Source organism: Myotis davidii, unplaced genomic scaffold (assembly GCF_000327345.1).
Source record: "Myotis davidii unplaced genomic scaffold, ASM32734v1 scaffold135, whole genome shotgun sequence".
NCBI lineage: Eukaryota > Metazoa > Chordata > Mammalia > Chiroptera > Vespertilionidae > Myotis > Myotis davidii.
In genome coordinates this window covers 8,414,089-8,427,044 of record NW_006289813.1, presented here as the reverse complement: position 1 = coordinate 8,427,044, position 12,956 = coordinate 8,414,089, and the positions used below count along the sequence as shown (strand labels likewise).

Genomic DNA, 12,956 nt, shown 5'->3' with positions numbered 1-12,956 from the left:
TCACAGGCGTGGCTGTGGGAGCCGCCTCTTCCCGGGGGGTTGGCATGTGTCCCGTGGGACTTTGCGCCCAGGACTGCCTCACTGTGACAATGAGGGCCATGGAGTCCGGAGCCCCTGCTTCCACCCGTTGGGGCTGATGTCTCTGGGAGGAACTTAGTGGCCTGGCTCCACATGACAGGGGCCGCACACGCGGGGCTTAAACAGCACAAGCTGAGCCTATCCTGGGCTGGAGGCCAAAGTCCGAGGCCAGGGTGTCCGGGCTTCCTCCTGAGGCGTCTCTTTGGGGAGCAGATGGCCCCTTCTCCCTCGGGGCTCACATGGCCATCCCTGTGTGTGTCCGTTCTATTCTTCTTACAATGGCCCCAGTCAGAGTGGGTCAGGGTCTAGCCCAGTGACCTCAACTCCAAACATGGTCTTGTCCTGAGGTGCTGGGGCAGGACCTCACCAGGCACATTTTGGGGACACGCCGACCTTCATATTTATTGAGCATCTGAGGCTAGCGTGTGGGTGTGGTCCAGCGTCTGCCGTTCTCACTTAGTTTCCTGAAACCAATCCCAGCAGACTCGGGTTTCTTCCCCTTTCACGGCTCCCGTCTGTCCGCTCAGGAGAGACAAGGTCGTGGAAGGTGCACTGCCGGCCCAGGGACCGTGCTGGACTGTCGAGAGGTGGCCCTGGTATTGGGGAGCCCCGCCTTGGACCCCCCCCCCCCGCAAGGCTTGGCTGGTGGGACTGCTTCCCTGGGTCTGCATTTTGTGTCTTTGCCATGTGCTCAGTTTCCCTTCCCAGAATCCTGGGCAGCGGGCAGTGTGTGGGAAGAGCTTCTCAAGCCTGGTGTCCCTGAGCATGGGGCAGACCTTCTGGAAGGTTCTGTCACCCACATGGCTGTGGGTGAAGGCCCAGGTGCCTTGTAGGGAGGTCCTTGCAGAATTCTTTCCCCTCGAGGCTGGGCTTAGGATCCCAGGAGACCCCTGTCCGACATATTGGGTGTTGCCCTGTACCTGGCAGCCCCCTGCCAGGGCCCTGGGTCTGATGGCACACAGCTGCTGACTGCCTCACCAGTTCTGGGGGTCAGGTTTTCTTCATGGGCCCTGGGGTAGGGTGCAGGGTGCGTCATGAAAATCCACTTCTTCATATGTTGCATCTCTGAGGCCCTGTGGGTTGGACCAGCCAACTCCAGTCGTCGTTCCTGCGGCCATCGGACCCTGGCCCCCAGCCCACGTGCCCTTCTCCCTGCAGGTGTTCGGCCACGGGAAGGCCAACGGGGAGCCCACGTGGGCCCTGCTGCTCACTGCCCTCATCTGTGAGATCGGCATCCTCATCGCTTCCCTGGACAGTGTGGCCCCCATCCTCTCCATGTGAGCTGAGCACGGGCACGGCAAGGGCATGTGGGGACCAGGCGTGGGGATGTGGTCGCCACTGTGTCCACTGTAGGACCATGAGGCCCTGTTCTCAGGGCTGGCCTTCTGCTCAGGGGACCACAGACAGGGATGGGCCCAGGGGCCCAGGTGATTAGGTGTGGGGCAGTGATGTGGACAGGAGGCCAGGGAGACCCGAAGGAGGGGCAGTGATGTGGATGAGAGGAGGCCGGGAGACCTGAAGGAGGGGCAGTGATGTGGATAGGAGGCCAGGGAGACCCGATGGAGGGGCAGTGATGTGGACAGGAGGCCAGGGAGACCCAAAGGAGGGACAGTGATGTGGACAGTGGGACAGGGAACCCTCCCCCCCCACCGGCACTGGAAGAGCAGTGATGGGGACGAGGGCCTCATGGGAGGTGGTGGGCAGGGACTCCCGCAGGACAGAGCAGATGCTGAACCACCGTGGACCTGGCTCAGCTCCTCTGATGCTGCTTCTTGGCCCCCAGGTTCTTCCTCATGTGCTACATGTTTGTGAACCTGGCGTGCGCGGTGCAGACCCTACTGCGCACCCCCAATTGGCGCCCACGCTTCAGATACTACCACTGGTAAGTCTTCTGCCTGTAAGGCTACGCTGGGAGGGTGCACAGTGCATCTGCCAGGCCAGCTGCTGCCGGGCTCGGAGGCTGTGGGGCCCTGGTTGTTCTTCGTGGAAGCGCCCAGCCAGGCTGGTGAGGATGGCCTGCCTGTTTGTCACCCGGGACGCCCACGGTGGGCAGCCCTTGTCATCACTGTGGGACCCAGGCTGCTGGGTCTTGTGTTCCCTGGGCGTCAGGTGCTGGGTTTCATGCCCATCAGGGTGCAGAGAGCCTTGGGGAGCGAGTGGGCGTTCAGTACAGTTGAAGAGCCAGGGCTGCGACAGGTGTCGTCAGGCCGTTCCAGCCCTCAGAGCCCACTCAGGATGGAGGAGCCAGCTGCCAGGCATCCCTGCCGTTTTGTAGGAGTAACTAAAAGAAAGGTTTTCATGAAAGGACTAGTCCTGTTTTTGAGGCAGCTGCTCAGATGCTAGTTTGGGGCATGGGACAGGCCGCGTGTGAGATGTGGGGGTCCGGGTCCGGGCCGGGGCATGGACTCTGGTCCCCACTTGCGGCCATTGAATGACCACATACTCCCCCAGGACCCTGTCCTTCCTGGGCATGAGCCTGTGCCTGGCGCTGATGTTCATCTGCTCCTGGTACTATGCCCTGTTCGCCATGCTCATCGCCGGCTGTATCTACAAGTACATCGAGTACCGAGGGTGAGCTCTGCGGGCCACACGGCCGCCGCGGTCACAGGGTCCCTGCCAACCGGGGCATGTTCTCAGAGTGGGGCCTCCCTGAGGGGGGCGGGGGCGTTGGACCGGAGGGTGCAGAGAGACCTGGGCAGGATCTCAGCTGCAGCCGTCTTATCAGTGGACAGGTGGAGAGCTGCCACGTCTGCTGTTCTCAACTGATCCCATGTTGTGAGACACAACATTAAGTTCATCTGTGTCTATATATAAACGCCATGTTTTAGTGTGCTTTTTGGAAACAAAAATCCACCGGATGGCAGCACTGATGTGTGACAGGTTCCAACATTTCCAGAAACCACACTGTCAATAAAAAAACAAAGCCAAGGGCAACCATAGTGCCCATAGGTTACCTGTCTCTCAGAGCCTGTAGTTCCTCACTGGGCGGTTCCCCAGCTGCCCTGGTCCCTGCGGGGTGGGGTGGGGCCTCTCGGGGAGGTGGGCCCTCTGGCCAGGTGGCAGGTGGGCGACTGCCAGAAGCTCCATCCCAGCTCTAGTGGTTTGGAAGGAGGGTCTGAGGCTCATGCTGGTGAAGCCCAATCCTTTGGAGCCAGCTCTGCCCAGGTCTCTGCCTGCCCATCAGCCCCCGCCACACCTTCTCCTGCAGTTTCCCCAGTTGGCCCATCTGAGGTCCCTTACAGGTGCCAGGTGCCAGGCTCACCTCCCCCACCCCTTCCAGCCAAGGTGCCCCTCCCCATGTCCTGCTCCTCCTGCTCTTGGCCTGCCTGCTAGCCCCTCCTCCGTCACAGAAGTGCAGAGACCCCAAGGCAGCTTTCTGGGCGCCGCCCTGCGGGCACCTTCTGAGTGTGCTGTGGGGGGCCTCACTGCCACCCCTTCCTCCGCAGGGCTGAGAAGGAGTGGGGCGATGGTATCAGGGGGCTGTCGCTCAACGCTGCCCGCTATGCCCTGCTGCGTGTGGAACACGGCACCCCCCATACCAAGAACTGGAGGTGAGTGCCGGCGCCCCTGCCCTCTGATCCCATGGAGCACTTGTTTCCAAAGTCAGACTTAGAAACTGGTCCTCCTCTTGTTGGGGAACATGTCTCGGAAGCTTCGAGTGCCTTCCCTCCATCCATGGGGTTGAGGGGGAGGGGTGTGATCAGCTTGTGTCTGATCAGACATCTGGAGGGCGGTGCTGGCTGTAGGCTGGGCCTGAGCTGTGGGTGCGGGGAGTGGTGAGCTTTCCTAGGGGCTCCTGGGATGGAGGACTTCAGCGTGTAACAGCTGGGCTGTGCCCTCTTCTCACTTCTGGGAAGGGAGTGGGGGAGGGAATTTAATCTGTACTGAAAGTCCTTGGTCTCCCCTCCTGCACTTACCTGAGGAGTTAACAGGCAGGGACAGGAGGTGCCCACTGGGGTTTTCATCAGGAGCCTCAGCTCAGGGGCCCCAGGCGGCATTTGACTATTCACCTGTCCCATCTGTTTGCCTGTCCCACCTGTCCACCTCTCCCACCTGTCCATCTGTCCACCTGTCCCACCTGTTCACCTGTCCCACCTGTCCACCTCTCCCACCTGTCCCATCTGTCCCACCTGTCCCACCTGTTCACCTGTCCCACCCGTCCACCTGCTCACCCGTTCCACCTGTCCACCTATCCCACCTGTCCACCTGTCCCATCTGTCCACCTGTCCCACCTGCTCACCTATCCCACCTGTCCAACCTGCTCACCTGTTCCACCTGTCCACCTGTCCCACCTGTCCACCTGTCCCACCTGTCCACCTGTCCCACCACCTGCTCCCCTGTCCCCCCTGTCCACCTGTCCCACCTGCTCACCTGTCGCACCCGTCCCACCTGCTCACCTGTCCCACCTGTCCACCTGTCCCACCTGCTCACCTGTCGCACCCGTCCCACCTGCTCACCTGTCCCACCTGTCCACCTGTCCCACCTGCTCACCTGTCCCACCTGTTCACCTGTCCCACCTGTTCACCTGTCTCGCCTGTTCACCTTTCCCGCCTGTTCACCTATCCTATCTGTTCACTTATCCCGTCTGTTCACCTGTTTCACTTGTCCTACCTGTCTCAACATGTCCACTGATGAGTGTGTGGTGATGAGTTGCCACAGTAACTGCTATTCCTACACAGGCCCCAGGTGCTGGTGATGTTGAACCTGGACTCTGAACAGTGTGTGAAGCACCCCCGCCTGCTGTCCTTCACCACGCAGCTCAAGGCTGGCAAGGGCCTCACCATCGTGGGCTCTGTGCTGGAGGGGACCTACCTGGACAAGCATGTGGAGGCCCAGCAGGCTGAGGAGGTGGGTGGGCACAGACTTGAACTGGAAGACGGATGTGGGACCAGGGTAGCCTGTGAAGGGGGCGAGAGGGTGCTGGCAGGCCGTGTCTGCCTGGGCTGCAGGTGAAGGTCTCCCATCGCCGATGCCCCAGGCACAGTGTTGTGTGTTTTGCTATCATTGGTCTCAGAAAAGACAGTGGCCTTTGAGTTTGAAACATGGAAGACTGAAAACTGCTTAAGAAATGCCCCCAACATGCGCTTTCTGAGACCTTAAGGAGACAGCCAGTGCAGGTGACGCTCAGGAGGCTGCAGGCCCGGCGCCCAGGGCTGTTGAGCTCAAACCTCGGAAGGGTCCTGATGTTCCGGTTTCTCTAGAGCCCTTATGACGGTCCAGCTCCAATCCGTTTCCTTCCTCGTTGGAGGTCCCTGTCCTGCTGGGTTTGCCTGCTCAGAGGCTCTGAGGTCTCAGCAAAGCCAAGGGAGGGAGTGACTCTAGCCCTTTGTATGAATGTCCTGCCTACAGTGGCTGTAACTCATCACACTTGAGGGGCTGACAACACAGGTTTATCCTCGCTCTCTTTGGGCCAAAAGTCCAAAATCAAGGTTTTGCAAGGTCCCACCCCCTCCCAAGACTTCGAGGAGGACCCTTCCTGCCACCTTCAGCCCTGGAGGCTCCAGGTGTCCCTGGGCTTGTGGCCACGTTCCTCACATTTCTCTTCCTGTCTTTGCCTCTGTGCCTTCTCTGTGCCTCTGTCTTTCCTCTTCTGTCTCTTATAAGGACACTTGTCACTGGATTCAAGGCCGCCTGGGAGATGCAGGATGGTCTCTTCATCGTAGGATTCTTACCTGCAGAGACCCTTTTTCCAGGGGCTTTGAATGTTTAAGGCCACATTCACAGGTCTTCAAGATTAAGATTCAGGCATATCTTTTGGGGGGCCACCATCAACCCACGATAGTCTGTCCTCTGAACCCCAAAATGCTCATCTCTCTTATGTGCAGAATACATTCATCTTACCCCAACACCCTCCCCAGCCTCTGCTCATTATCAGTTCAGCCCAGAATCCCATCTGGCTCTCAGAGGTCCTGAATCTCACCTCCATCGTTTTAATTGAGTATTGGTGCACCTCTGGGAATAGTTCATCCTGGGCTGAATTCCTCTGTCCACAGACCTCCGAGACTTAAGAAAACAAGTGATCTGTGTTCCAAAGTACAACGTGGGGCAGACCTGGGAGAGACATTCCCATTTTAGGAGGCAGACACATGAGGAGTTTGAAATCCAGCGGTTGGTCCCATTGGTCTCAGGGCTGGGAGTGTGTCTCTGTGGCTCGTGGCTCATGGCTTGTGGCTCTGCCTAAAGCAAGTCTGAGCCTGGCCTCTGTGGGCTGCTCAGCGTGGCCAGGAAGACCAGCATCTGCCCGTGGCATTGCTTTCATGGAAGACATGCTGTTGGTCCCTGAGTTGGGCCTCCTCTGATACCGAGCTGGCTGGTCAGATGCCTGGTGACCGAGCAGACAGAAGCTGCATACGGCAGGGCACCTGGTATTTCATCCTGAGCCTGTGAAGTACCACATTTTTTCTTAGAAGAGTGGTTAGCTTTGATGTGGTCTAGTGAAGTTCTCAACAAACCAGGTGTTTAACCCCGGGCTCAACGTGTTCCAGTGAAATAGTGGGCCGTTTTGTGAGACATATAGATCATGTTGAAAGAACCACCTCAAGTTTTTCCCCCACACTGACCATCCCTCCCCTCTCCCGCACATGCATGGCCGCAGGCACACACAGGCAGGGGGTCCCCCGGAGCATCTGCCAGGTCCTGAATCTGGTACCACAGGTACCACCCACTGAGCCTGAGCCTGTGGCCTTACCTGAGGCAGTGATGTCGGCGTGGGGTCTGCCCAGGCTGCCCTGGCCCCTGGTGGTGGGCTGGCGCCCGGTCTGCGCCATGGGCACTATGGCACTGACTCTTGGCCTCTCCCCAGAACATCCGGTCCCTGATGGGTGCCGAGAAGACCAAAGGCTTCTGCCAGCTGGTTGTGTCCTCCAACCTGCGGGATGGCATGTCGCACCTGATCCAGTCGGCTGGCCTGGGGGGCATGAAGCACAACACGGTGCTCATGGCCTGGCCCGAGTCCTGGAAGGAGGAGGACAACCCTTTCTCCTGGAAGAACTTTGTCGGTGGGTAATGTCTCCCACAGGCTGTGGGTGTCAGGGTCAGCTTGCTCCCCGGGGCGTGTTGGGGCCCCAGGCTGTGCTGTTTCACTTGAAAACTTTTGAAAAGCAAATGGCCCTTTGAGCCACCCTCTCCCTTTCTCCCAACTATGCCCCCCAGTTGGCCATCCCTGGGGAGGTACCTGGCTTGGCCACCCACACCCCTGTGCCAGCTGCGAGCTGCTGATGGAGCAAGCGCTGCCTTTGGAGCCGCCCCAGGTGTGGGCTTCGTGGGGACCCTGTGGCCGCCTCCTGCGCTGGCTGGTGCCCAGCGTCTCCATGGCGTGTGCAGTGCTGCCGAGGCCCTGCTGACCCGTGTGCTGACTCTCCACAGACACTGTTCGCGACACCACGGCCGCGCAGCAGGCCCTGCTGGTGGCCAAAAACGTGGACCTGTTTCCGCAAAACCAGGAACGCTTCAGCGATGGGCACATCGACGTGTGGTGGATCGTACACGACGGGGGCCTGCTCATGCTGCTGCCCTTCCTGCTGCGGCAGCACAAGGTGGGAGCGGGGGTCACGTGGGGTGGCTCACAGGTGGGGGTTGGGTCACAGGTGGGAGGTCAGGGGCCATTCATTGGTGGGGTGGGGGTTACACTGTCGGAGAGTGCCAGGGGGAGTCACATGAGGTGGGAGACTCTGGGTGGCCTGTGTCCCCCAAGGTGGGCAGTGGGGCCAACGTGCCAGAAGCTGCCCTGAGTGCGGATGTCCGTCGCCCCAGGTGTGGAGGAAGTGCCGGATGCGCATCTTCACGGTCGCGCAGGTGGACGACAACAGCATCCAGATGAAGAAGGATCTGCAGACGTTCCTGTACCACCTCCGGATCAGCGCGGAGGTGGAGGTGGTGGAGATGGTGAGGGCCTGGGCTCGGTGGCAGGGCTGCTGGCTGTGCTGTTTTGTTCACGTTCCCCAGGCCCTTTTCTGTGTCAGGGCCCCGCGCTGCACGCCCTCCTCTGGGATGTGACAGTGTCTCTCTCTTTTCCTTTGCGACCATGGCAGTTAGAGGGGCTTGGGTGCTTTGTAAACTGCCCCCCAGGTTAGGTGTGCCTGATGTTTTCCCCATGGGTGGGCTGGGTTTTGTGCGAGAGGACGACTCCCAGAGGTGGCCTGCCCTCTCTAGTTTGTCCTGTCAGGGGAGTGTGACATTTTACCTGTCCCAGGTGATGAAGACAGAACTGTGAGGGCTGTTCACACACACGGGCGCTTACACAGTCTCATACTCTTCCTCACATGCTCACGTTTACCAGCTTGATGTCCGTGTACACACACACACACACACACACACACTCCCACTTATACACACTTGTGCACATGCTCACCCACAGATGTGCTTACACACACTCACATGCTGATTCATATATATGCTCACACACTCACTCGCACATGTACACCCACACGCACATGCTTACCCACACACGGGATCACACTTACATGCACTCACGTGCACACATGCTCACCCCTGCTGGGCTGGGGGCTCTGAGCCACAGAGGGAGGGTCAGGCCACCTGTTGTTTCAGTGCCTGCTCCACCCGAAGCGGTGATCTGTGGTGAGAGCATCGCGTTCTGTCCACACTGAGTTTACTGCTGTGTCCTGGGCGTTCTAGGTTGAGAACGACATCTCCGCCTTCACCTATGAGAAGACGCTGGTCATGGAGCAGAGGAGCCAGATGCTGAAGCAGATGCAGCTGTCCAAGACGGAGCGGGAGAGGGAGGTGTGCGTGGGCCCGGAACCCTCAGTAGAGAGGGCCAGTCACATGGGTGCGGATGTAGGACCCGTTGTTCCTCCAGACGCCCCTGGGCTGTGGGGACCAGGGTCTTTGCGGTCACTTTGAGCCAGCTTTCCGAGATGGGGCAGGAGGAGACGGTGAAGGAGGAGAGGAAAGTGATGGATTTGGCCTGGAAGCCCAGGGGGAGGGTGGACTGGTGGGAGTGGGGGCATCACTAGGACCCCAACTGGGAGGCCGTCCGGGGGTCTCTGGTTTCAGTTGGGCACAAACCTTGGTTCCGTGGGCCAGGAGCTCCTCCCTTCCATGCTCACTCTTCCCCGGGAGGTTTGGAGACCTGCTGTGGTGAGTCCTATTGCTGCCCCTGCCCTCCCTCCAGGCTCAGCTAATTCATGACCGGAATACTGCATCCCATTCTGTGGTGGCCACCAGGACCCGAGCCCCTTCCACGCCCGACAAAGTGCAGATGACCTGGACGAAGGAGAAGCTGATCGCCGAGAAGTTGAAGAACAAAGAGGCCAACATGTCCGGGTTCAAAGACCTCTTCAGCCTGAAGCCGTGAGTGGCAACCTGGGGCCCCGGGTGGCAGGTCCCACCTCCCTGTGTTGCCTGTGACCGGGCAGCAGGCACACAGCTGCAGGCTGGCAGGCCGGGAGGGCAGGGAACCAGCCCAGGGGCCGCAGTGTCCTCTCGGGGCTGGGTGGCTGGGCCCGGGCAGTGAGTCAGTCGTGGGGCTACCGACTGTGTTCTTGGTGAATCATACAGCAGCTAGAAGTGAGGGCTCCTGGACGGGTCAGAACTCCCATCTTGGACCTGCTGATGATGCAGGTGCCTGTCAGGGACCTGTCCCCCTGCCTTGGCTCCCGCCTGTGGCGTTGAGCTGAGAACCGCCAGGGCTGGCAGAGGTGCCTGTGGAGGACACAGTGTGGCTGGGCCCCAAGAACGGGTCTAGGTTGCGTCATAGTCACACAGCCTCTGTGTCCCGGATTGGAGGGCAGAGCAGCGCCCCCCTGGGGTCGTTAGCGGAGGGCTAGGACTAAAGCCCGGGTGTTGGGAAGGGCCTGCAGGCTTTCTAGGACCCTCGCAGAGAAGACCAAGGTAGGCCAGGAAAGGGCAGCCTGGGATGAGCCTACAGTTGTTTAAAAGTGTCTACCGTGATCACTGCTGAAGTAACATATTCTCTCTGTTTTCTCTTCCATGTAGAGAATGGGGAAACCTGTAAGTCACTCACCTGGCTTAGGGCGTCTGTTAGCCTGCTTGCTTCGCATGCCTGACCCACGTACCCCGAATAACCCGTGTGTGCGTGCTGTGCGTGCGTGTCCGTGTGCAGGCGGAGCTTGCTCGCCGCTGCTGTAGCTTTCCGTTATTTCCTGTCTAATTGCTCTTCCCCATTCAGAGCGGCTCACGGCACATTCCTGACATTCATTCTCTAAATTCCGCAGAAGCACAGAGATCTGGGAGGGTTGGTCCTGAGCCGGCTCCGAGCGGAAGCATGTGTCTTGGTAGCTGTTAGTTGATTCATCCACATCCCTGGATCAAGGCACTCAGATACCAAACATCAGCTCTGCGGAGACAGGATTTCCTGTGCCCCCCACATCCGACGCCTTTTCACCCTGTGGGAAGCTGCTGTTCTCTAACGTCTGTGTGAAAAGGGATGTGGATGAATTCTCTGTACGGTCAGGGCGGGACTTAGTCCCACAGACAGGGGGCCGGGGCCAGGCTGGCCAGCGGGGAGGGAGGGCCCCCTGAAGCTGCTGTTGGTCCATCTGCCCGTCCCTCTTTTTCTGTTGTGTCCCCCGTTCCCTGGCTGCCCCAGGAGCTGTTGGGCTGTGTTCTCCTGCGGTGGCCCAGTCCAAGGCAGTGTCCACAGTGGAACTCTGGGGGTCTTGAGGGCTCCACTTCCTTTTTTGACCCCTAAACCTGAGTGAATTAGGTAACAGTGTTGGTCCATTAAAATCCCACCCCCCCCCCAAAGTCTACAAATTAAACAAACAAACAGGTAGATATAGGATAGGGTTCCTCCCTAAAGCGCTGTGGAACCCTGGGCCTGCTGAAACCCCTGTGTGGCACCCGTGGGCTCAGGACAGGCTCCATGCATCCGAACCCCCAACCCCTGCCTGGAGCAGGGGTCAGAGTGGACCCCCAGGCTGGGGGGCTCAGAAGAGAATGAACCAGGAAGAGGCCGCTTCCTGGGCAGAACTGAGCCTGTGGGTGTCTGTTCCTTCAGGGCCGTACTCCTGCCCGGGCCTCCCAGGGTTAGGCTGGGAGAAGCTTTGGAAGGTGGGAGGTCAGCCCGCCCTGCCATGTGCACGCCTTATGGTGGTGTCCCCAGGGCATGTGCACTTCGGGGTGGTTTGCTGGCTCTCTGGGGTGTGCAGCACGTGTTTTTTCAGCGTTTCCTCAGTCCTCACCATGTCGCCACCAGGGACCAGAATCGCCATTTGACTTACCACCCCTGTCCCCCCCACCTACCCCCACCCTGGACTTAATTCCCAGCCTCTGAAACCCTGTTTCGAAAGCTCTTCTCCCTCTGGCAGAGTCGGTGTCTCTGATACCTTTCCGACTTTGTGGACTCCCAGACTCTTAGCTTCTGGGGACGTGAGGGCCACCCTGTCCCTGTTTGGGCCTTTAACCTGCACCGGGGTCACTTTGTTCTGGAGCCACGGGTCCTTCCAGACCCAGACCTCTGATTTTAAGATTATATGTGCTTTCAAACTCTCAGCCCTAAGAGACCCTTTAATACCTCACACATGCATTTCTGGAATTGCTGCCCTCCCCAAGCACACTGGTAATTGTGGTCTCTCCGGGCACCTAATTCATGGTTGTTGTGATGAGAGGTCCCGGTTGTGCCTCGGACAGAGACCCGATCTCTAATTTTATCAGATGGAATTGGAGGGAGAAAATAAAGGGTCTGTGTCCCTGTTTTCCTGCTGGTAATAATCGGTGGTTATAATCAGGTTTATTGGGTTGAAGGGTTGAGTTGATCAAAGAGTACGGCCTGGGCCTTTGTCCTGCAGGCCTTTTCCCGACCCCTTGTGTGCGGCCTCTGTCTGTCTGCCCGCCGTCCCTCTTGTGTCCCGGGCACAGTGCCCTTGTAGAAGGGCTGCAGCCAGACTGGATGTCCTGAGGCTGGCCACGGATCCCCCGTGTGTGACCCCAGAACTGTCCAGCACAGGAAGATGCAAATGCTTTGAGGTGGGCGGGCTCCAAAGACAGCTGCTCCCGAGTGCTCATTGGAGCAGTCCCCTAGAGAGGGGACCCGTGGCCACCTGGCTGGGGACCCGTGGGGGCCTGAGTGCCTGGCGAGCCGGAGGGTGTGGTCCGCAGTCTCCCTAGATGTGTGGAGTGTGGAGACTGGGTAGTGAGCGAGGCCCCGTGACACAGGGTCGTGGAGCATTGGAAGCTCTTGTCCTTCAGATGGAGCCAAGAGCAGCAGCGCCCAGGAGGACCCAGAGCAGGTTGGAGCTCACAGTGGCTGTGGCCGCATCCTTGGCCAGGATCTCAGGCGCTGGTACCGGACTTCAGACTGTAGTGGGGTGGGAACCAGGTGCGGGGACCTGGCTTCTTCCCCTCTACCTCTGGGCTCCTCGGACCCCAGCCTGTGTCAGGATGTGAGGTTGGCGTGTGCACTGGGTTTAGCAAACTCACCTCAGGGTCGTGTTTAAAGCAAGGTTGGGCCGCCACGCCAGGATTCCAGTGGACACAGTTCAGAGACCCCAGATGTGTGAGCGCCTTTCTGCGCCCAGACAGCTACCTCCCCCCGAAGCATTTGTTTCCGCCTGTGTGGACAGCTGCTTGTAAACTAGACGCTCGGCAGCTTTAGTGAGCCTCAGTCTGAAGTGTCGGGAGGCCACAGCCTTCTGGTTGCTGAGTGAATCCCCTTCCCTGCCCTCTATCCCCAAAAGGGTCCTCCGCCCGTGGAATCGCCGCCCTTGCAGCCTCAGGGCTGTGAGTCCGTGTGAATCGGATTTGTTTCCACTAGGCCCTTTCGAATGCGAGCGAAGTGGGGCAGGTGGGGCTTCAGACCTGGCCTGGTGCCCGGCATCATGGGCGGGGGGTGCAGAGTGACTGCTCTCCTTTGGCAGGAACCAGTCCAACGTCAGGAGGATGCACACGGCTGTGAA

At 59.3% G+C, this 12,956-nt stretch overlaps 1 protein-coding gene across 1 annotated transcript in view; it reads left to right on the top strand.

The window, feature by feature from the left end:
* Nucleotides 1–12,956, top strand: part of SLC12A7 (solute carrier family 12 (potassium/chloride transporter), member 7) — a 28,406-nt gene that overhangs the window by 14,053 nt on the left and 1,397 nt on the right. Inside the window, exons 12-23 of the mRNA XM_015563116.1 lie at nucleotides 1,237–1,355; nucleotides 1,862–1,960; nucleotides 2,530–2,649; nucleotides 3,525–3,629; nucleotides 4,758–4,926; nucleotides 6,881–7,076; nucleotides 7,444–7,613; nucleotides 7,831–7,962; nucleotides 8,713–8,820; nucleotides 9,212–9,390; nucleotides 10,036–10,050; nucleotides 12,918–12,951. Coding sequence (XP_015418602.1) covers nucleotides 1,237–1,355; nucleotides 1,862–1,960; nucleotides 2,530–2,649; nucleotides 3,525–3,629; nucleotides 4,758–4,926; nucleotides 6,881–7,076; nucleotides 7,444–7,613; nucleotides 7,831–7,962; nucleotides 8,713–8,820; nucleotides 9,212–9,390; nucleotides 10,036–10,050; nucleotides 12,918–12,951 — 1,446 coding nt within the window. The remainder of the gene's footprint in view (nucleotides 1–1,236; nucleotides 1,356–1,861; nucleotides 1,961–2,529; nucleotides 2,650–3,524; nucleotides 3,630–4,757; nucleotides 4,927–6,880; nucleotides 7,077–7,443; nucleotides 7,614–7,830; nucleotides 7,963–8,712; nucleotides 8,821–9,211; nucleotides 9,391–10,035; nucleotides 10,051–12,917; nucleotides 12,952–12,956) is intronic.